Raw genomic sequence first — 18,768 nt, 5'->3', positions numbered from 1 at the left:
TCTGCCTCCCTAGTGCTGGGATTAAAGGCATGCGCCACCACTGCCCTGCGAGAATATATTCTTTTGTGTTCTTGTGAAACATTCTCTAAGATCTATTATGTCTTTTTGGCCTATGACATCATTTAGCTCCAGTATTTCTCAGCTTAGTTTTTGGATGAATGACATGTCTATAATATAATAAAGTCACTATCGCTGAGAGAGCATGAATATTAAATTTAGCTGTAGTAGTGTTTTGTTTTTAACTTATTTGCCCTGGTGTTTGGTGTATAAATGTTTGAATTGTACTATCCTCTGGGTAGATTTTTACTTTGATAATTCTGTAGTGTCTTTTCATATCTCTTTTGGTGAGTTTCGGTTTGAAGTCTATTTTGGCATATGTTAAAATAGCTACATATGTTTGCATATTGTATCTATTTGTTCACAATAACCTTTTCCATACTTTTATCTTAAGATTGTGTCCATTCTTGATGCTAATGTCTGTTTCCTAGGTACAACAAAAAGATAAATCCTATATTTAAATCCTGTATATATTAGTCTAAGTCTTTTTATTGGGGAGTTGGGGACACGGATGTTGAGAGTTATCAATGAGAAGTGTTTTTTTATTCTTGTTATTTTATATTTATGGTGTGTTTTGCCTTATTTTGATTTGTTGTTCTGAGATTATTTATTTCTTTTGTTTTATTTGGTGTGATTAACCCCTTCAGGTTGATGTTTTTCTTTTATAGCCTTCTATACAACTATATTTGTACATAGTGCTTAAATTTGGTTTTAACAAAATATTTTTTCTTTGTCAATTGTGATTTAAAGTTGTTCTGGATATAGCAGTCTGGGTTGATATTCATAGTCTCCTAAAGTCTGCTTTGTGCCTGAGCATGTTATTAGAAGGCAGGTGTTATTCTAATGGGTCTGGGTTTATATGTTATTTTGTCTTTTTCCTTGAAATTTTTAAAATTATATCTCTTTTCTGTACATTTATGTGTCATGAAGAATTTCTTTCTTGTATTCTTTTTGCTTCTAGTATCATGATAAGCACCTCCTCCTGAAGGTTAGGGAACTTTTCTCCTATCATTTAGTTGGAATCTACTTTTACTTTATTATTATTTTAATCTTATTTGTGTTTTAATGAGAGAGAAAAATAAAGGTTGTAGATTTGGGTGGGTGGGTGGATAATTGGAGAGTCTCTGGGAGAAGATGTGAGAAGACAAACCACAGTAAGAATATATTGCATGAAAGCAACCTATTTTCAATAGCAACTAAAATAAAAAATAAATGCTATTTTCTGTTTTTTTTGGACTTGAATTTTATCTTCTTCTTCTTTTACTATTTGTCATATGTTTGGTCATTTCTTAATGTTCCAGATTTCTTGGACATTTTGTGCCTCGATATTTTATTTTTATTTTTAAAGGTTTTTTTTTTTTTTTGAGAGATTTTCTTTTCTCTATCTTGTCTTCAGTGTCTGAAAGTCTCCCTTCCATGTTGTAATAGGAGCAGCAGGGCTGCGTCCCTGGCATCCGGCCGCCCACATGGCTAGCTTATGCCCCGAAATAATTACATGGAAACTGTATTCTTTTAAACACTGCCTGGCCCATTAGTTCCAGCCTCTTATTGGCTAGCTCTTACATATCGATCTAACACATTTCTAATATCCCTGTAACACCAAGAGGTGTCTTACCAGGGAAGATCTTAACCTGTGTCGGTAGGAGAATCATGGCGACTCCTTGACTCAGCTTTCTTTCTTCCAGCATTCTATTCTGTTTACTCCATCCACCTACGGGTTGGCCTATCAAATGGGCCTAGGCAGTTTCTTTATTAATTAACCAATGAAAGCAACAGATCAGAAAGAAATCATTCCCACATCACTTCCATTAATGTGTGAAAGGTTAGTCTGGCTTACCATGGAGGTTCTTGCTTAGCTTACTCATTTTTTCTTAACAGTTTTACTTCAGTTTCAGTTTTCTGTAGTGATTCTATTTCTCCTTTCATGCCTTGAATGGTTTTCATGATTTCATGCCACTGTTAGTGTACAGATTTCTTTAATAGATTTATTAATACTCTCTTTAAGGATCTTGAACATATTCATGATAGTCTTTTGAAGTCCTTGTCATGTGCTTTAGTTACTGCATATTTCTCAGGGTTTATTTGGTAAGACTGCTGGGTTCTAGTGGAGACATGTGGTCTTTGGTGATAAAGAGTTGTTCTGTGCTGGCACCTAGGCATCTGTATTTGGGATGATTGTGATTCTGGGTCTTGAATCACGAGGTCTTGTCTTTTTGGAGTAGGCACACCATTCCTTGTTTTTGTGCTCTCTGGATCTTAGGAGAGTGTGGAAGGTATAAGCTGCCTAGTAGGAAATGCTTCTGTGTTTTTGTCAGGTCTGGCCATTGTGGATCTCATGTCGGTTAGGAAGTATTCTAGGTATTTAGTGATGGCAGGAAAGAATGGGGATGAGCTTGAAGTAGGCTCTGAAATGATCCACACGAAGGAAGAAAGCTGGTTAAGTAAAGCAGAATTCACAGGTTATAAAGGCAGAAATGGGTGACAGATTTCTGCGAGTGATCTGCTGTGGAATTGAGATAATACTGGGGATTTGGAAATAGACTTAAAGGAATTAAGATAACCTACCTGCTTCCCATGCTTGCTGCCCAGTGGCTTCCCAGTTAGATACTGCTCAACGTATTAGAGGCTAGCACAAAGAGACAGGTGAGAAGGGAGGTTGGCTCATACAGGGTAATGAGTATTCCTAGGACATGGAATCAGAGAGAGTGCTCATTTCAGATATTTTTTAAAGTCAAGGATCAACTTCTTTCTTGAAAGAACTATAATATTATTTAAAAATACAACTTGATATGCCATGCTTTGCTGACTCCCATGGAGGTCTTGCTCTTTCTGAATGGAGAAGGTGGTGGAGGATTGGATAAAGGGAAGGAGGTAGGTGGGAAGAGGAAACAGGAGAAGAGAAGGGAGGTGAAACTGGTTGTATGTAAAATAATTTTTAAAATTTAATAAAAAATATAGGCATGGTTTTCTCTGAAAAGTTCCCGTGTCAACTTTAAACATTGAATGTTGGAGGAGAGGCCATTTCTTGGTTCCTGAAATACTGCCCTTACAATGGAGAAAATTGTTTCTATTTTTAGTCTGTTTTTATCACTTCTGATGTAAAGAATATTACCAAAAGAAAGGGTTTTAAGTCAAAATAGAATGCTTGCCATATGAAAACACTATTTTGTTTATGAACTCCTTATTATTATTAACATATTATAGTCATTAGTAAAAATATTTTATATCTTCCTAAACTCTAGAAGTATCTTCCAGAATTTTACAGAGGATTGATATTAAATACATGTTTTCTAGAATTTAATGTATTAAGAAGTAAAATGAGACCTGGCGCCCCCTTCTGGCTTGCAGGCACACATGGAAGGAATGCTATACACATAATATAATAAATAAATAAATATTTTAAAAAAAGAAGTATGTTTTTATGGTTTGAAAGATTTATTTTCAGTAAATATTGATCTTTTCATATAATTTTAAAGATAAGAAAACTTTCTGAGTAACATTTAGAATATTATTAGTCTGTGAATTAACTAAACAAGAAAGAACAGTGTCTAAGCGATGCTACAGGTAAAGGCAAATGTCACTTTATATCACTAGGTGCTAAGTCAGTTACTGTTTTAGTTTTCATTACTTTTTATAGCTCCCCTTCATTGCCCATGGCACAGCATCTTATATATGGGAATTTAATAAAAGTTAATGGATAATGCATGCATTTATGAGATCAAGTTAAGCATTGATGCAATGGAGTTTTAAGGTTTATATTGTAATTTTATATGGTTTACTTTGTACCATAAATCCATTTTCAAGGTAGATATCTCATCTTATTTTAGAAGTACCACTAATTTTCAAATTAATTCTCTGTCATTTTGAGCATTTTATCTATTTTGATTTAATAAGAATATCTGAAAATAAAGTTCAATTACCTACTGAAATAAACTTTATTCTCTTCTATTTTCTTCTTTTGTAAATATTTCTTCTAAAGAGGGAACATCAGAAGTCACAGACTCAGGTAAACATTTCATCTCTGAAATGAAATAATATTTAATTGTGAAAAACAGTTGAAACCAGGGTCTTTCTTTAACTATGTGTCATTAACAGGCCTAGTCACCCAAATGCCCAAGTTCTTGGTGTACTCATCTGCAGAAAAACACAGATGTTCCAAACCCACTTTTAAGAGCGAATGGAAACCGTACTTCACATTCCTACCATATATTTAGTTTCCCCTCATTATTTCTTGCTCTTGTGTAAAATACATACAAAAGAAAACCATCAGCCAGTCAACATCATAGATTGCTAATCTACTTCTACAATCTATTTTGCAGTCCCAGGGAATTTTATTTTTTTTTCTTATTTATTTATTTATTTATTTATTAAGGATTTCTTCCTCCTCCCCGCAACCGCCTCCCATTTCCCTCCTCCTCCCCGGATCAAGTCACCCTCCCTAATCTGCTCGAAGATTGTTTACTTTCTTTAGTTTGAGAAACTGCTATGCAATGTCAAATCTTAATTACCTACAGCAACAATGAAAATTTAGACTTTTTTTTCTGTTTCTATTTTGAATTTCTCTTTTTAATGCTATAGTCTTGTTCTTCAAAATACATAAGAAAAAATGAAAGGGCACTATACATAGAGGTAGCTAAATATAATTAGCATACTTCTTTTTATCTATAGAATGTTCCTACTCATCTCGAAATGGAACAGACCTGATTTTACCCACCTCTTCTCATGGGCTCAAGTCTCAACTTCAACTTTCCAGGAGTGAATGAAAACATTATGTTTCATAAGTTGATTATTATATGTCATTTTATTCTCCCTAGGGAAGAAGAAAGTTGAAAAATCTGAAAAGGAAAGTAAAGGTAAACATAGTAAATTTATATGTAAATTTCTCAAAAAAATAAAAGCAGTTTATGAAAATATAGGCACTACATTATTGATTATATCAAAATTTAAGTTTAACATCGAAAATTTATAGCATTTACATGGTTATTAACTATTAAAGGAGTAGAAATTTAGATTGCTGCAAATTCTACCTGTTATTGATAAATAATCTCCATACATATGACTTTTGAATTGTGGATATTGATGACTCAAAATTCACTATCAAACACCAGGATGTATGAATAAAAACTTTATTTAAGACATAATTGATTTTTTTATCTAAAGAACACTAAAAATAAGTATACATTATCAGAAAAAGATAAAAATAAGTCAAAATTTTGAAACTAAACTCATTTGAGTTATGTTTTATTTATATCATCTTTAAGTTAAAATTGATGTGTGTGCATTTTAAAGGCATTGCTTTGATTAAAGAAATCATTGGTGAATATGTACTGATGTCATTGAAAATATGACTAATGAATGAAAGATAATTTGCTGAAATTAAGCATTCATTTATTTTTCCATTGGTGGACAATCTGGACACAGTATGACCATTATCCTTTTCCCTTAAAATTAAGTTTAAGTAAGGTTTCCATTAGTAAGCTTCTAGCATCATATAGTCAGGGTTGGTTTTAGTATATTCATTCGGAAATTTTACAGAGGAAGTAATTGTCTAAGTAATACATCCCAGACCAAGAGGAAAGCATGTTTGCCAATAATAAAAATGATGTTTGATTTATTCAAATTTGCGTGCTTATGGTGACCAGTTTTCACAAATACGAATCCTCTAAATAATTGCATTACCACTGTAAATCTCTTTGTACAGTAGAATGATTATCTTGTTACTGGTTATTCTCATTAGACATTAGTTCAATATAAGATAAAATTTCTAAGAATTACCTTGAGGAAATAGTTATAATATTGCAATTTTGAATCTCATAAATTTAATATTTAAAATGAGACAATTATTTGATGCAAAGTTATTTTAAAGTTTCGTATTTAAAATATATTTTTAATAAACAGTTCCCACAAGACAAGAAAATCTTCAGGGCCACAATGTGACTAAAGGTAAACTTGAACTTTATGAATATTTATATTCTCTGTTGCTATGGAAATTCATATGTTATTTGATACTATTATTAACACTAATGTTTTTAAGAAGATTTGTAGATATGCTTTTTTTTGCTAATTTGAGAGTGAGAACAGGCAAAAAATCTGGCAGAAAAATTAGGAAGGAAATATTATCAGTTCATAGATTCAGTGAAATATTTTCGTCATGCTAGAAGAAAAATATTTCTCCATTACCAAAAGCTTTAGCTGCATAATAATATCAAAGTTTATATACTTATAGGAGTTTAAAACAGTTTCAACTGAGATGTATTTTATTGTGAAGAAAATTATCATCACATATGTATTTCATTTATGTGTTGACTTTTAAACTAGTTTAACTTAGCAATAAACTGGAAAATGCCAGCATGAAAATGTCAGAACACTGATCTTTAAAATAAAGTTATGTGTTTGGGTGATACTATCACAAAACTACAAATAAACCTTATTAATTACATAATAGAAGTGACATTATTTTAGGCCAGTCCCTCCAAGATAGTAGAGAAACACAACCAAAAAGCCATTTTTTTCCTTTGTAATAAACAGGTGGGTCCTCACTGAGAGGAAGGTGAGCCCTGGTTTCCATCAGATCTCATCGTTGCTTGTTGCAGCCTGTACATTCAACAGGCAGGATGTTCCTAGATCCATTTCGCCTTATACTTACTATAATTGAGAAGTACCATAGCATTCAGTGAAGAAGAACTGTTAATTCACGTCAAGAACTGTCAAAGCATGACTCCAAGTCACCGGGAGTTGAGAAAGCATCTCTTGTTCCTTCATTTAAGGGTAGTTCACTGTATCTTGGTTTCCATTCGGGTCTTTTATAGGTTCTATCCCCTTAAACATGACAGAATTTTTAAAATAGAATTATTACTGAAGACTTTTAAGTTATTTAGGGTTGTGATTTTCTGTTTAAGACAACTCTCCCAATTAAAACTCTTTTCTTTACAAATTGTATTTCTGTTAACTGGCAATTCTCAATTCTGTATTAGAAACAGTATAGATCTCAAAATATACAAATGTAATGCAGATTCCATTTACATCGTATTTTGGAGCCTGATCACTTAAATTTAACAAATGGTGGTTGAAGGAATATATGGCCCATCTCCTTTCCTGTGAAAATAGCCTATCTTCTGGCATTTTGAATAATCATCTCACTGTGTATTTTATGGTAGAAACATACAGTAAATGAGATGTACTACTTCAAATAATCATCTCTCACTGAAAGGAAAAAAGAAAAAATCCAATTTGTATGATGCATTCACAGAGTATTAGTTTCTTAATGTAATTGGCAGCTACTTGCCTTTATTCATCTTTGAAAGGGAAATAATTCTCAATATATTTCATGTAGTTTAGAAATTATAAAGTGTGTACATAAACTTCATCATGCAAAGTAATTTTATTCAAGTTATCTGTAATTACAGTTGAACCAAAATAATTTTTAAAAGATCCTGCTGATTTTAGTAAGAGTGTTTAAAAAATTAAATTGTTTGGCAGTTGAGATGAAGAATGGCTTCTTTGTAAGCATGAATATCGTCATCTATAAAAGAGACTGCGTTTTTTAAAGAAACATTTCACAGGCGATGGAAAGCTACATTTGTTCGTTAAATCAGTAGGGAAGGAACCCACCGACATTAGATACATTTACCTAGTCCATTGACAAGTGCTTCAGTCTCTTGCTTTATTATCTTAGTAAAACAAAATATATATTCTCTTTTCAGAAGAAAAACCTGCAAAGATACCAAGTAAGTATGGTATGTGTTGGCAATAAATTCATTTTAGTACATGTAGGTGGCTGCGGTACACTTAGGGAAAAGTCATCTAAAGAAAGAAATGTTCTAGTGGTTTTAGACGGTGGTCAGCACTCCATCACTTTGGGCCTGAGATGAGGTGGGGTATCATGGTAGTGGGAACAAGTGGTTGAAGAGGAGACTTTCCTCAGAAGCAGTTGACATGCAGAGAAATGGAGAGAGAGGACCACGGCAAAGATGTCCTGTTGAAAGCCACAGCCTCAGTAACATCCTTCCTCTAGATTAGTAACCCCACTGGCTACTCACACATCTGCCAGGAGCTAGTGATGTTCTAGATGCATGTCAGTCCTGTAATGTTGACAGTGTGAGCAGGAAAGTTCCACCACAGCTGTCTGCATGCTCTGGAACGATTATGACCTAAAGGCTGCTCCTCGGCAGAGATGACTCCAACTGGGATTACACAAGCCTGCATCCCTGATCAGCAAGCAGAATAGCTCTGACTCTTGTTTATCTGAATGCAAGAACCCTGCCTAAACTGTTCTACTTAATATAATATTCACATGAAGTTTTCTGGGCATCTTAAGTATCAACCTACTGTAAACAAACTTTTAAAAATTTCTAGAATTCATTGGAATAATCAAATTTATTCTTTGCCGTGGTTCCAGATTTAAGAAAAACAAATCTTCGAAGATTAGGATTATCATAAGTACACTGTACAAGATTACTATATTGTAATCTTTGATTTTGATACATATCTAGCAAAGTTTTTAAAAAGGTTGTGAGATTATTTTAATATTATATCTAATCCAATATGTATATCATTTAAAATATGTAATAAGCATACAGGTACACATCTTTTATAAATGCAATTTTAAACTTGTTTGTTTAAACTTGTACTGATTTCACATGTACATTTATAGTACCTGTATTTCAATTCCCCATACACTCTGTAGTTAATGACTGTTACATGGACTGAACAGTCTAAATATTTATTGATTATTTATCCAAAAGCTGAGTACAGAACAGCTCATAAAATAATAATTAGTAAATATAACTTGTCACATTTGTCATTCAAAAATACTTTGATTGAAAACAATAAAACCTCACACAGTCTCCAGTAATTTAAAAGGGAGAATTATTTTAAGTTTAATGAATTATCTCATGGATAGGAGGACAGATTTATAGCTGAGCCTGGAGAACAGCCCTAGGAAACTACACTTTTCCACATTCTTTCTCTATGGCCTTAAAGCTAAGGATCACAAGAGCAGACTCCATGGAAGAAGTATTACCTAGAGGAATGGTTAGGATATGGAAGGCTGGAGAAAATTATAAAATTGTGAGATTTGTAGAGCATAGCACACTAAATGTAGCTTCTAACAAACAATGAGCACTATATCCCTCAAACCTACTTGGCATTTTTTTTAATGAGTTGGAGGAGTAAGAGAGTTACTAGTGTGATATCTTAAATTTGTCATCATTTACTTTTCTCTTGCTAAAGGAGATTTAAGAAATAGTTGTGTTTGCCTTTAATCCCAGCACTCAGAAGGTGGAGGCAGGCGGTTCTCTGTGAGTTTGAGGTCAGCCCGGTCTACAGAGTGAGTTCCAGCACAGGCTCCAAAGCTACAGAGAAACCTTGTCTTGAAAAACAAAACAAAACAAAAAAAACAAGAAAAAAAGAAAAAGAAAGAAAGAAAGAAAGAAAGAAAGAAAGAAAGAAAGAAGGAAAGGAAAAGAAAAGAAAGAAAAAAATAGTTGTGTTTGAAATAATTACTTGCATTTCTTGTCTTCTGGCAAACTGGGTCCCCTAAATTAACAAATTTAACAGATTAGGTTGTTTTTTGCTTTTTTGCTATTTTGTTTTGTTGTTGTTGTTGTTTTGTGTGTGTGTGTGTGTGTGTGTGTGTGTGTGTGTGTGTGTGTGTGTGTGTGTTGTGTTGTGTTTCGGTGGGCATGAATACTATCCATGGTGTGGAGACAAGGGAAAACATACTGACAGATAAGAAACATGTAGTTTGTGAACAAACACAAGCTGCATCATACTGCATTGTAGTACTCATTCTTAGAGGATGCCTGAAGACCCCAGTGGTCTCACATATCAGGACTCCCACTGATAGGACAGCAAAACCCAGAGAGCCAACATTGCACTGCAGAGTGAAGTATTCCATGCTTCAAACAGGATTATGGATTAAACAGGATCTGCTCTGCGGTTTAGTTGTGAAGGACATTAACTTAAGATTTTCTCATGCAAATGTAGTTGTTAAGTAATTTGCTTCTATATTAAGGTAGGATGGATCACTCAGGTTTCAGTAATTCCAAGTTATCTTATAAATTTGCATGAAGCATTAATAAGGTTTAGGTATAATTAAATAAGGATTTCACTAGTATAAATGTTAATGTTCATCCTGAATTTATATTTTTTACATATGTATGTCTGGAAATCCACCTCTAAAATAACCATCTATTAAATATATCTTCTTAAAAGAACAGAATTATTAAAAGAACTAAAACAAACATATAGTATATGGCATTAATAAATCATTAATAATTTTATGAATATTGTAACACTAAAATTTTCCAATAGCTTCAGAAATCCAGAATATCCCAAAGTAAATTTGATTTATGAATGAAGGAATATGTCATTTTTAAAATAATGGTTTTGATATTTCTGATTCAGTTTTGCATTATGTTGTTACCACCCTTAGCCCTATTATTTTATTTTATTGAAAAAAATTTCTGCCTCCTCCCAGCCTCCCATTTACCTCCCCCTCCTTCCACTCCTCTCCCCCTCGGCCCACTCCTCTCCCCCTCCCTCTCCAGTCTGAAGAGCAGTCAGGGTTCCCTGCCCACTGGAAAGTCCAAAGTTCTCCCCCCTCCATCCTGGTCTAGGAAGGTGAACATCCAAACTGGCTAGGCTCCCACAAAGCCAGAACATTACGTAGGATCAAAACCCAGTGCCATTGTCCTTGGCTTCTCAGCAGCCCTCATTGTCCGCCATATTCAGAGAGTCCGGTTTTATCCCATGCTTTTTCAGTGCCAGTCCAGCTGGGCTTGGTGAGCTCCCAATAGATCAGCCCCACAGTCTCCGAGGGTGGGTGCACCCCTTGTGGTCTTGACTTCTTTGCTCATGTTCTCCCTCCTTCTGCTCCTCATTGGGACATTGGGAGCTCAGTCCGGTGCTCCAGTGTGGGTGTCTGTCTCTATCTCCATCCATCGCCAGATGAAGGTTCTTTATTTATGAGTGAGTACATCCAATGTTCACCTTTTTGGGTCTGGGTTACCTCACTCATAACCAATTATGAGTGAGTACATCCCATGTTCATCTTTTTGGGTCTGGGTTACCTCACTCAGGATAGTGTTTTCTATTTCCATCCATTTGCATGCAAAATTCGAGAAGTCATTGTTTTTTTACCGCTGAGTAGTACTCTAATGTGTATATATTCCACACTTTTTTCATCCATTCTTCCATTGAAGGACATCAAGGTTGTTTGCAGGTTCTGGCTATTACAAACAATGCTGCTATGAACATAGTTGAACAAATGCCCTTGTCATATGATCGGGCCTCTCTTGGGTATATTCCCAAAAGTGGCATTGCTGGGTCCAGGGGTAGGTTGATCCCAAATTTCCTGAGAAACCGCCACACTGCTTTCCAAAGTGGTTGCACAAGTTTGCATTCCCACCAGCAATGGATGAGGGTACCCCTTCCTCCACAACCTCTCCAGCAGAGGCTATCATTGGTGTTTTTGATTTTAGCCATTCTGACAGGTGTAAGATTTATATGGAAAAACAAAAAACCCAGGATAGCCAAAACAATCTTATACAATAAAGGATCTTCTGGAGGCATTACCATCCCTGACTTCAAACTCTATTACAGAGCTACAGTAATGAAAACAGTGTGGTATTGGCATAAAAACAGAGAAGTCGACCAATGGAGTCATATAGAAGACCCAGATTTTAACCCACAAACCTATGAACACCTCATTTTCGATAAAGGAGCTAAAAGTATACAATGGAAGAAAGAAAGCATCTTCAACAAATGGTGCTGGCACAACTGGATGTCAACCTGTAGAAGAATGAAAATAGACCCATATCTATCACCGTGCACAAAACTCAAGTCCAAATGGATTAAAGACCTCAATATCAGCCCGAAAACACTGAACCTGATAGAAAAGAAAGTGGGAAATACCCTACAACAGATAGGCACAGGAGATCACTTCCTATGTATAACCCCAGCAGCACAGACATTAAGGGCAACATTGAATAAATGGGACCTACTGAAACTGAGAAGGTTCTGTAAAGCAAAGGACACTGTCACTAAGACAAAAAGGCAACCCACTCACTGGGAGAAGATTTTCACCATCCCCACAACAGACAATGGTCTGATCTCCAAAATATATAAAGAACTCAAGAAACTAGACTTTAAAATGCTAATTAACCCAATTAAAAAATGGGGCACTATTCTGAACAGAAAATTCTCAACAGAAGTTCAAATGGCCAAAAGACACTTAAGGTCATACTCAACCTCCTTAGCGATCAGGGAAATGCAAATCAAAGCCCTATTATTTTAAATGAATGAATTTATGGTCTTTTCTGAAGTGATACAAAGCTATCCTGAAAGATACTTAAAAGTTAGTTGACTTCAAAAATTAATTAATATTATAAGAGATTAATTGAGTTGCCGAGAAAATTATCTTGCAATTAATTAATGGAAACATATCATCCTTTTAACTTATAAAGAAGTAAATTAGTCTTATTTCTGTACAGCACATGCCAGTCACATATCTTGTGATCCAAAGAAAATGGAACAATCTTAAGATGCAATTGTATCACAAGCCTTGTCTACTTAACTCAACCAAATGGAATGGTGAGATTCTTGCCAATATATGTTGAATTAATTAGTTTTAAATATGACCAAAGTACAAACAATAATTTAATGGCATTGTAAAAACTAAGTGGCTATTAAATCTCTCCCCCTCATCTCTTGAAAGTGTTGGGGTGCAGGAGTGAGTCATCCCTGGTGCTGTCAAAATAAGATTTAAAGTATGACTGCCTTTGTATCATTCCAGTCAATGATATTAGGACTTGTTCAAATCAAAAGGAAAATCAGGTCCTTCACATTCATAAAATAATCCCTCAAAACATAAAAATGTAGGAAAGGAGTAAACAAATGAAAATTTAAGAGAGATTATTTTTCTTTATTGTTGTTGTTTATGTTAGCTCTTTACCAAGATGAGAAAACTCCAATATATTCCTCCCTGGCTTGTTTTTTCAATCATAAAGTAATGATATTGGATTTTGGCAAATAACATTTTCTTATCTATGTCATAGCCATGGTATAATATCATAATAGACATGGTATAATGCTGTAATTAAGTTTTAGATGCTAAATCAAACTAGCACTTCTAGAGTACATCTCACTTGGTTGTTGTATAGATTTTATATATTGATGGTATCAATTTGCTAGTGAGAGTTTTACATCCCAATTTATAGGAGGATAGTGGTCCAAGTGGTTTCTGCTTATTTATTTTTAAGGTGTGTTGGTCTGGGTTTGATTCAGAGTGAGACTGCCTCATAGTATAAGTGAACTATATATGTCCCCCTTTTATATTTTGGAAGACTATGAAAAGAATTCTTTAAAATGTTTTATAGACTTAACCAGAGGTGTGATCTGGGACATGGATTTTACTTTGCAAGTATTCTGTTTGTTGTTAATATATTGTCAATGCAACCATTTTACTTATTAAGAATATGTTGTTCGGTTTACTCTTTTTGAATCAGTTTTGATATACTTTTCCAAAAAATATTCACTTTTAAAATGTTTTAATTTTACTTAAGAGCTATGTTTTATATATATGTTAGATATATATATATATATAGCATTAAAATGTAAATATTAAATGGCACTGAAATAGATTTATTTGTTTTTGATTTAAAAGGAAAAAAGAAAATTATTTCATGGTACAAAAACATCTAGGACAATTGTCAATTAAAAAAGAATTTTGCTAGGTGATGGTGGCACCTGCCTTTAAGTCTTTATTCCCAGCACTTGGGAGGCAGAGGAAGAGGCAGATGGATCTCTGAGTTGGAAGCCAGGCTGATCCAAGTTCTAGGACAGCTGGAGCTAAACAGAGAAACCATGTCTTAAAAGACAAAACGAAGCATAAAGAAGCATTTCATTGTATGTGATTTATCAAGCACACATTTGTATATTGTGCGGTATCCTTTCTACTGCTGTTGAGCAGTTCCACTGTTCTTGCTCTCACTTCTAATTGTAATTATTTGAGTTTTATGTTTCTTGATTACGTCTGGAAATAAATACAAATGTCTGGAGGGATTCTGTTTCTAAACCTAGATCCTTATGTAAAATACGGCATGTATAAAATCGCACACAAAGCATATGTGCCACCAGTAATGTGCTTTCCACTTTGCCACGTTCCTTGGATTTTGTCAGAGGCAAGTACTAACAGAACATCAGGTTTTTGGGCTCCTTAGCTTATTTTTCCCGTTTAAGGTTTTATATTGTCCTTCCAACTTTGTATGTGTTCATAAGCATGAGAAACATGACAAAGACTAGAGGTTGCATTCTGAGATTTCCCCTTAATATTCTTCTTAGGTTTCCTTGTTTCCATATAGTCATAATTCACTCTTTTACAGACTTATCCTAATTTAAAAGAAGTTCTAACTTAATCACACTGTTTTCAAAATAGGTCTTCTCTAATTTCAATTTTTTTTTTCCTTTTTAAATGTGTTGTTCAATTTTGTAGCCTCTTTCACTGATGGAAGAGGTCTCCCTTATTCTGTTACTTAAAGAGGTATCTTTGAAGTTTTAGTGTGTTCATTCAGGGATTGTACATTTTCTAACCATCTTTTGAAACATGCAAATCCAACACATCTTGTCATTTGTATGGTAATTGTGTTCTGTACTTGTAGTTCTTAAAATCCCTAACATATTAATTTAAGTACTTGAGTCAATATATGTCTATACTTATGCCAGCTTAACTGCTTCCAATGTTTGGATGCGTCTGCCTTCCAGTGGCATCTTCTTTTAGAACTACCTTCAGTAAAGTTATTTGGGAGTTCACTCTGCTTGTATTTAACATGACTCATTCTCTATCATTCTTCAATTAGCCCTTTATTATGTTTAGGATACTAGAGATGGAGTGGAGTTGGAACAAGTTCTTCCTATTAGTCTAGGATCATCTGCTAGTGAGCCTTTTCTACCAGATCCCCACATTATGGGATTGTGGATGAATTCTACTATTTCCAGACTGAAATCTGTTGTCATTGAGCCCATAGCAACGTAAATTGGGTCTCTACTTTCATGTTGAGAGAGGCTTTCAACCTATGATTCCATTCTATTTCTAGTCTACCAGTAGGGTAGGAGAATTCTGTGGCCAGTTTACATGTCTTTCTTCCTGTGAGGCTGTCATTTCTCTCTGTCTTTGCTCTGCTACAGGTTCAGTTCAGTTCCCTTGGGAAAGTAAATGACTAAAAATTTGAACTTTTTAGTAGTACATGATTCAGGACTGGGGAAGAACTTGATATAATGCTCCAGGTGCAGATAATGTGTTCCAATCCCTCACCACAAATAAACATTTTGTGGTGGTACATGCTCCTGCAGCACTTAGAAGATAGAGCCAGGAGAATGAAAAGTTCAAGGCTATCCTACTTATATAGTAAACTCAAGACCAATCATATATATAATCCCTACTATCACGCTTTTATTACAAGCTCAGCAGTTTTTTACATTTGTTGAGTTCTAATTGTGGAAATGAACTACACCTGGTTAGCTAACAGAAGTCAAGGGTGTCTGCTTGCTCCTGTGATTTCAGCTTTCAAGGTGGACTTTCGTGCTTTCTTACTTTTGAAGTGGCCAGAGGTCCCTGCCCACTTCAGCAGATGATCTCAGGTCAGCATGATTCGCTCAGGGGGAGATATCTACTCACTTTGGGGAATTTCTGTTCTCCACTCACTCATAGACCTGATTCTTTGGCTCAGTTCCTCCCTCACAGGTTTGAGTCACTTAGAGTTTTAACCATTGTTTCCAATCAAGAAGTTTTGTGGGTATATTTAATTTTGTTATATGTGTGTGCTTTGGTGTCTATTTACCCATTTCTTTGATAGAGATGGAAAAGATTTAAGTTCTCTTTTACTGCTCTTTTCTATTTTCATTGTCCTATTCTATCTTAACAAAGCACCCCAGCCTCCACACCCTTCACAGAAGTTTAGTTTGTAAATTTTAACTGGCAATGGACTTGTACATGCTGTACAACACTGGGACCCACCTCTCATCAGCTGAGGTCATCGCCCCTACTTTGATCTCAGAACCTAAACAAAATGAGAGTCTTTTCTTTCTTTTCTGTTTTTGTTTTTGTGAATGAGCTCTGGGTTAGGCAATCTAGCATATTACCAGAGATATTGGTGCCTGAAAATTTTTCTAAATTTTCCCCATCTGATATTAACTGAGCAGTACTATGCACTTATAGAAAATAAAAGGAGAAACATTGTTTGTCTTAAAATCAGACTGTTTTATAAGCTAATTATATAAATGAAGTGTTAGAGTTCCTGATAACAGAATTCTAAATTTCAATGATTAGTGGAAGATTAGTTATTGAGACGGAATGTTGAAAATTGTAATATCGAAATTTTTGATATAAAGAAATTAACATCAAATTTCTACAAAATTATTTTAGGGGATAGTGACTGCTGATACAGGGGGCCTCAACTTTAGAAATCTTTACATAAAAACTGTTAAAATTTAGAAAATTGCTTAATATTTCTTAACTTCTGTAAAATTACTTAATATTTCTGGATTGACTTTAAAATTTGAGTTACAATGATATTAGTCTACAAAATTTTGGGAAATCAGCTAACATAAAATACTAAAGTATATAAATACTGTTTTGTGCATAATGATCATTGGTCATTTAGTTATGTGGATTTTTGAGTGATAATGAGGACTATGGTATTGACTATCCATGGAAACTTCCTTCTTCTCCCCCTAGGGACAGATTCCACTTTGGCATAAACATGAGCAAAACTGTTAAATGAGTTACTAGGAAGAATGTGTTTTCTGCCTCTTATATTATATTTGAAAACCATTTCAACTTTTGGAGGAAGTGTAACTGAATTCGCTTTGTTCCAGAAGTTAAAAAGGAAACAGTCACTTTTGACTGACATGTTCTGTGGCCTGGTTGCATGAATATCATTCTGAACATTTTCTCCTCTTTGCTGACCCTGAGGAATTCTATGTAAGATGTATTTGGTGATATGTTCACCACTGTTCCTTATTAGTCTTTGAGTCACAGGAGAATGGCCTCATTCATTGATGGGTGATGTTAAGTTATTCTGACATCGCCCTCAAGACAGTCATCGCACTCTAAGAGTGACAGTACGGATACTCTGAAAGGATGACATACTTTCATTCAACACCCTTGGCTTCACTGGATGATGTGTGCAAAATTCCAAATGTGAGCTCTCTCTGCATATTTTATTATTCCCTGGAGCTAAGTTCAAGAATGTTGTGTCTATTGTTCACTGTAGCAGTTACTTTTCTTTAAATCTCATGATCATTTTTAATAATAGAATGTATAAGAGGAGCCTCTCCCTCCTGAGGGCTAAAGATAAACTATCTGCTAACTCTTACTTTGAAGGATGGTGGATGCATTGATTTCTTGGGAAAATATAAACTCATAGAATATATAATTGTATGAACCTGTTTATGCACAATTCAGAAAGTCAGTTGAAAGATAATTTGCAGTATTGGATAGCTCTAGAAATACAAAGCAATGAGCTGAATTTAATGAAACAATAGGAGTGATGAAGAATGCAAAACTCCAGGCTAATTTCCTTTCTTTGTGCCTAAGATTCCCAGATGTTTAATAATGAGTGTCTCTGGGAACCGCAGCTCTCCAAACAGATTGCTAACAGAAACAAGATGCAGTAACTGTGTGGATACCAAATGCATGCATTATTTGGGTAGATTTTATTTATTTATTGTGTTTGCTAAGAGCATGAAGAGCTGTCTGAACATCACAGAGGAAGAAAATTATATGTACAATGGTTGGTTTTGATTGTCAATTGAACTAGATTAGGAGTGCCTAGCAATTAGTGAAGTCTGTGTCTGTGTGTTTTTTGGAATTTACTTAGAGAGGATCTAACAGAAATGGAATATGTGTCCCTGAAAATGATAGTACCATTTTGTGGGCTAGATCCACACATGGAATAAATTCAGCGATTGCAAATTTCCTTTATTTTTACTACTCGTGTATACCATATATGATGATCTTGCCCATACACTGCAACTGCTCTGATGCCCAGCATGATAGGGCTGAGGGATAATGAATGAAAAACTCTGAAACTGGGAACAAAAAATGGAGCCTTTTCATTCTTTAAGTTATCCTCTGGTACTTTGGTTGCCACTTCAGAAAGCTGACTTATAATAGACAAAATTAACAATCTCTGCTATCATGTTGAATTCCTTAGCATGTATCATCTCTCCAAGCTGCAGTGTCTTGATCTTTCTCATCCTACAGTGTCATCACTCCCCACTTTTGTCTCAGATAAGGAAATGATCATTCCAGCTTCCTGCTCGAAGCAGAGCATGGCGGATTACTCCTGTAACCCCATCAATTTGAAAATGGAGGCAGAAGGATCAGAGTGTATTCTTAGCCTTAGCTGCATAGCTATCTTGAGGCCAGTCTGGGCTGCATGACACTACCTCAAAAATTTAAAAACAAAGAAACAAGCCAAAGTAAAATCCCCCCCTTTTTGACCTGTTTGTGCCAGTTCTCATTTTGTGACATCAGTCAGGCATGGTTTGTGTTCACTCTAAAGCAATGGTTCTCATCCTGTGAGTCACAACTCTTCTGGGGTATAATAACCCTTTCATGGGGTTCACTTATGTTCATCAGTGATGTAGGAGGGTCTTCTATCTACCTGTTATTTCTCTTTTTATATAAATTTATTTATTTATTAAAGA

General features: G+C 34.8%; 1 protein-coding gene across 24 annotated transcripts in view; it reads left to right on the top strand.

Moving 5' to 3' along the window:
* Trdn (triadin) overlaps positions 1–18,768 on the top strand; it is a 380,261-nt gene that overhangs the window by 338,437 nt on the left and 23,056 nt on the right. For 14 of the 24 annotated variants that reach the window (XM_075946189.1, XM_075946182.1, XM_075946106.1 and 11 more), the window contains 4 exons: positions 4,037–4,063; positions 4,872–4,910; positions 5,956–6,000; positions 7,761–7,793. The exons of 8 other annotated variants lie outside the window; for them this stretch is intronic. In XM_075946189.1, the coding sequence (XP_075802304.1) occupies positions 4,037–4,063; positions 4,872–4,910; positions 5,956–6,000; positions 7,761–7,793 (144 nt within the window). The remainder of the gene's footprint in view (positions 1–4,036; positions 4,064–4,871; positions 4,911–5,955; positions 6,001–7,760; positions 7,794–18,768) is intronic. 2 more of the 24 variants (XM_075946125.1, XM_075946143.1) reach the window with 2 other exon arrangements.

Source organism: Microtus pennsylvanicus, chromosome 1, assembly GCF_037038515.1.
Source record: "Microtus pennsylvanicus isolate mMicPen1 chromosome 1, mMicPen1.hap1, whole genome shotgun sequence".
NCBI lineage: Eukaryota > Metazoa > Chordata > Mammalia > Rodentia > Cricetidae > Microtus > Microtus pennsylvanicus.
The sequence above is the reverse complement of the archived record's forward strand: the minus strand, read 5'-3'. Positions and strand labels throughout refer to the sequence as shown.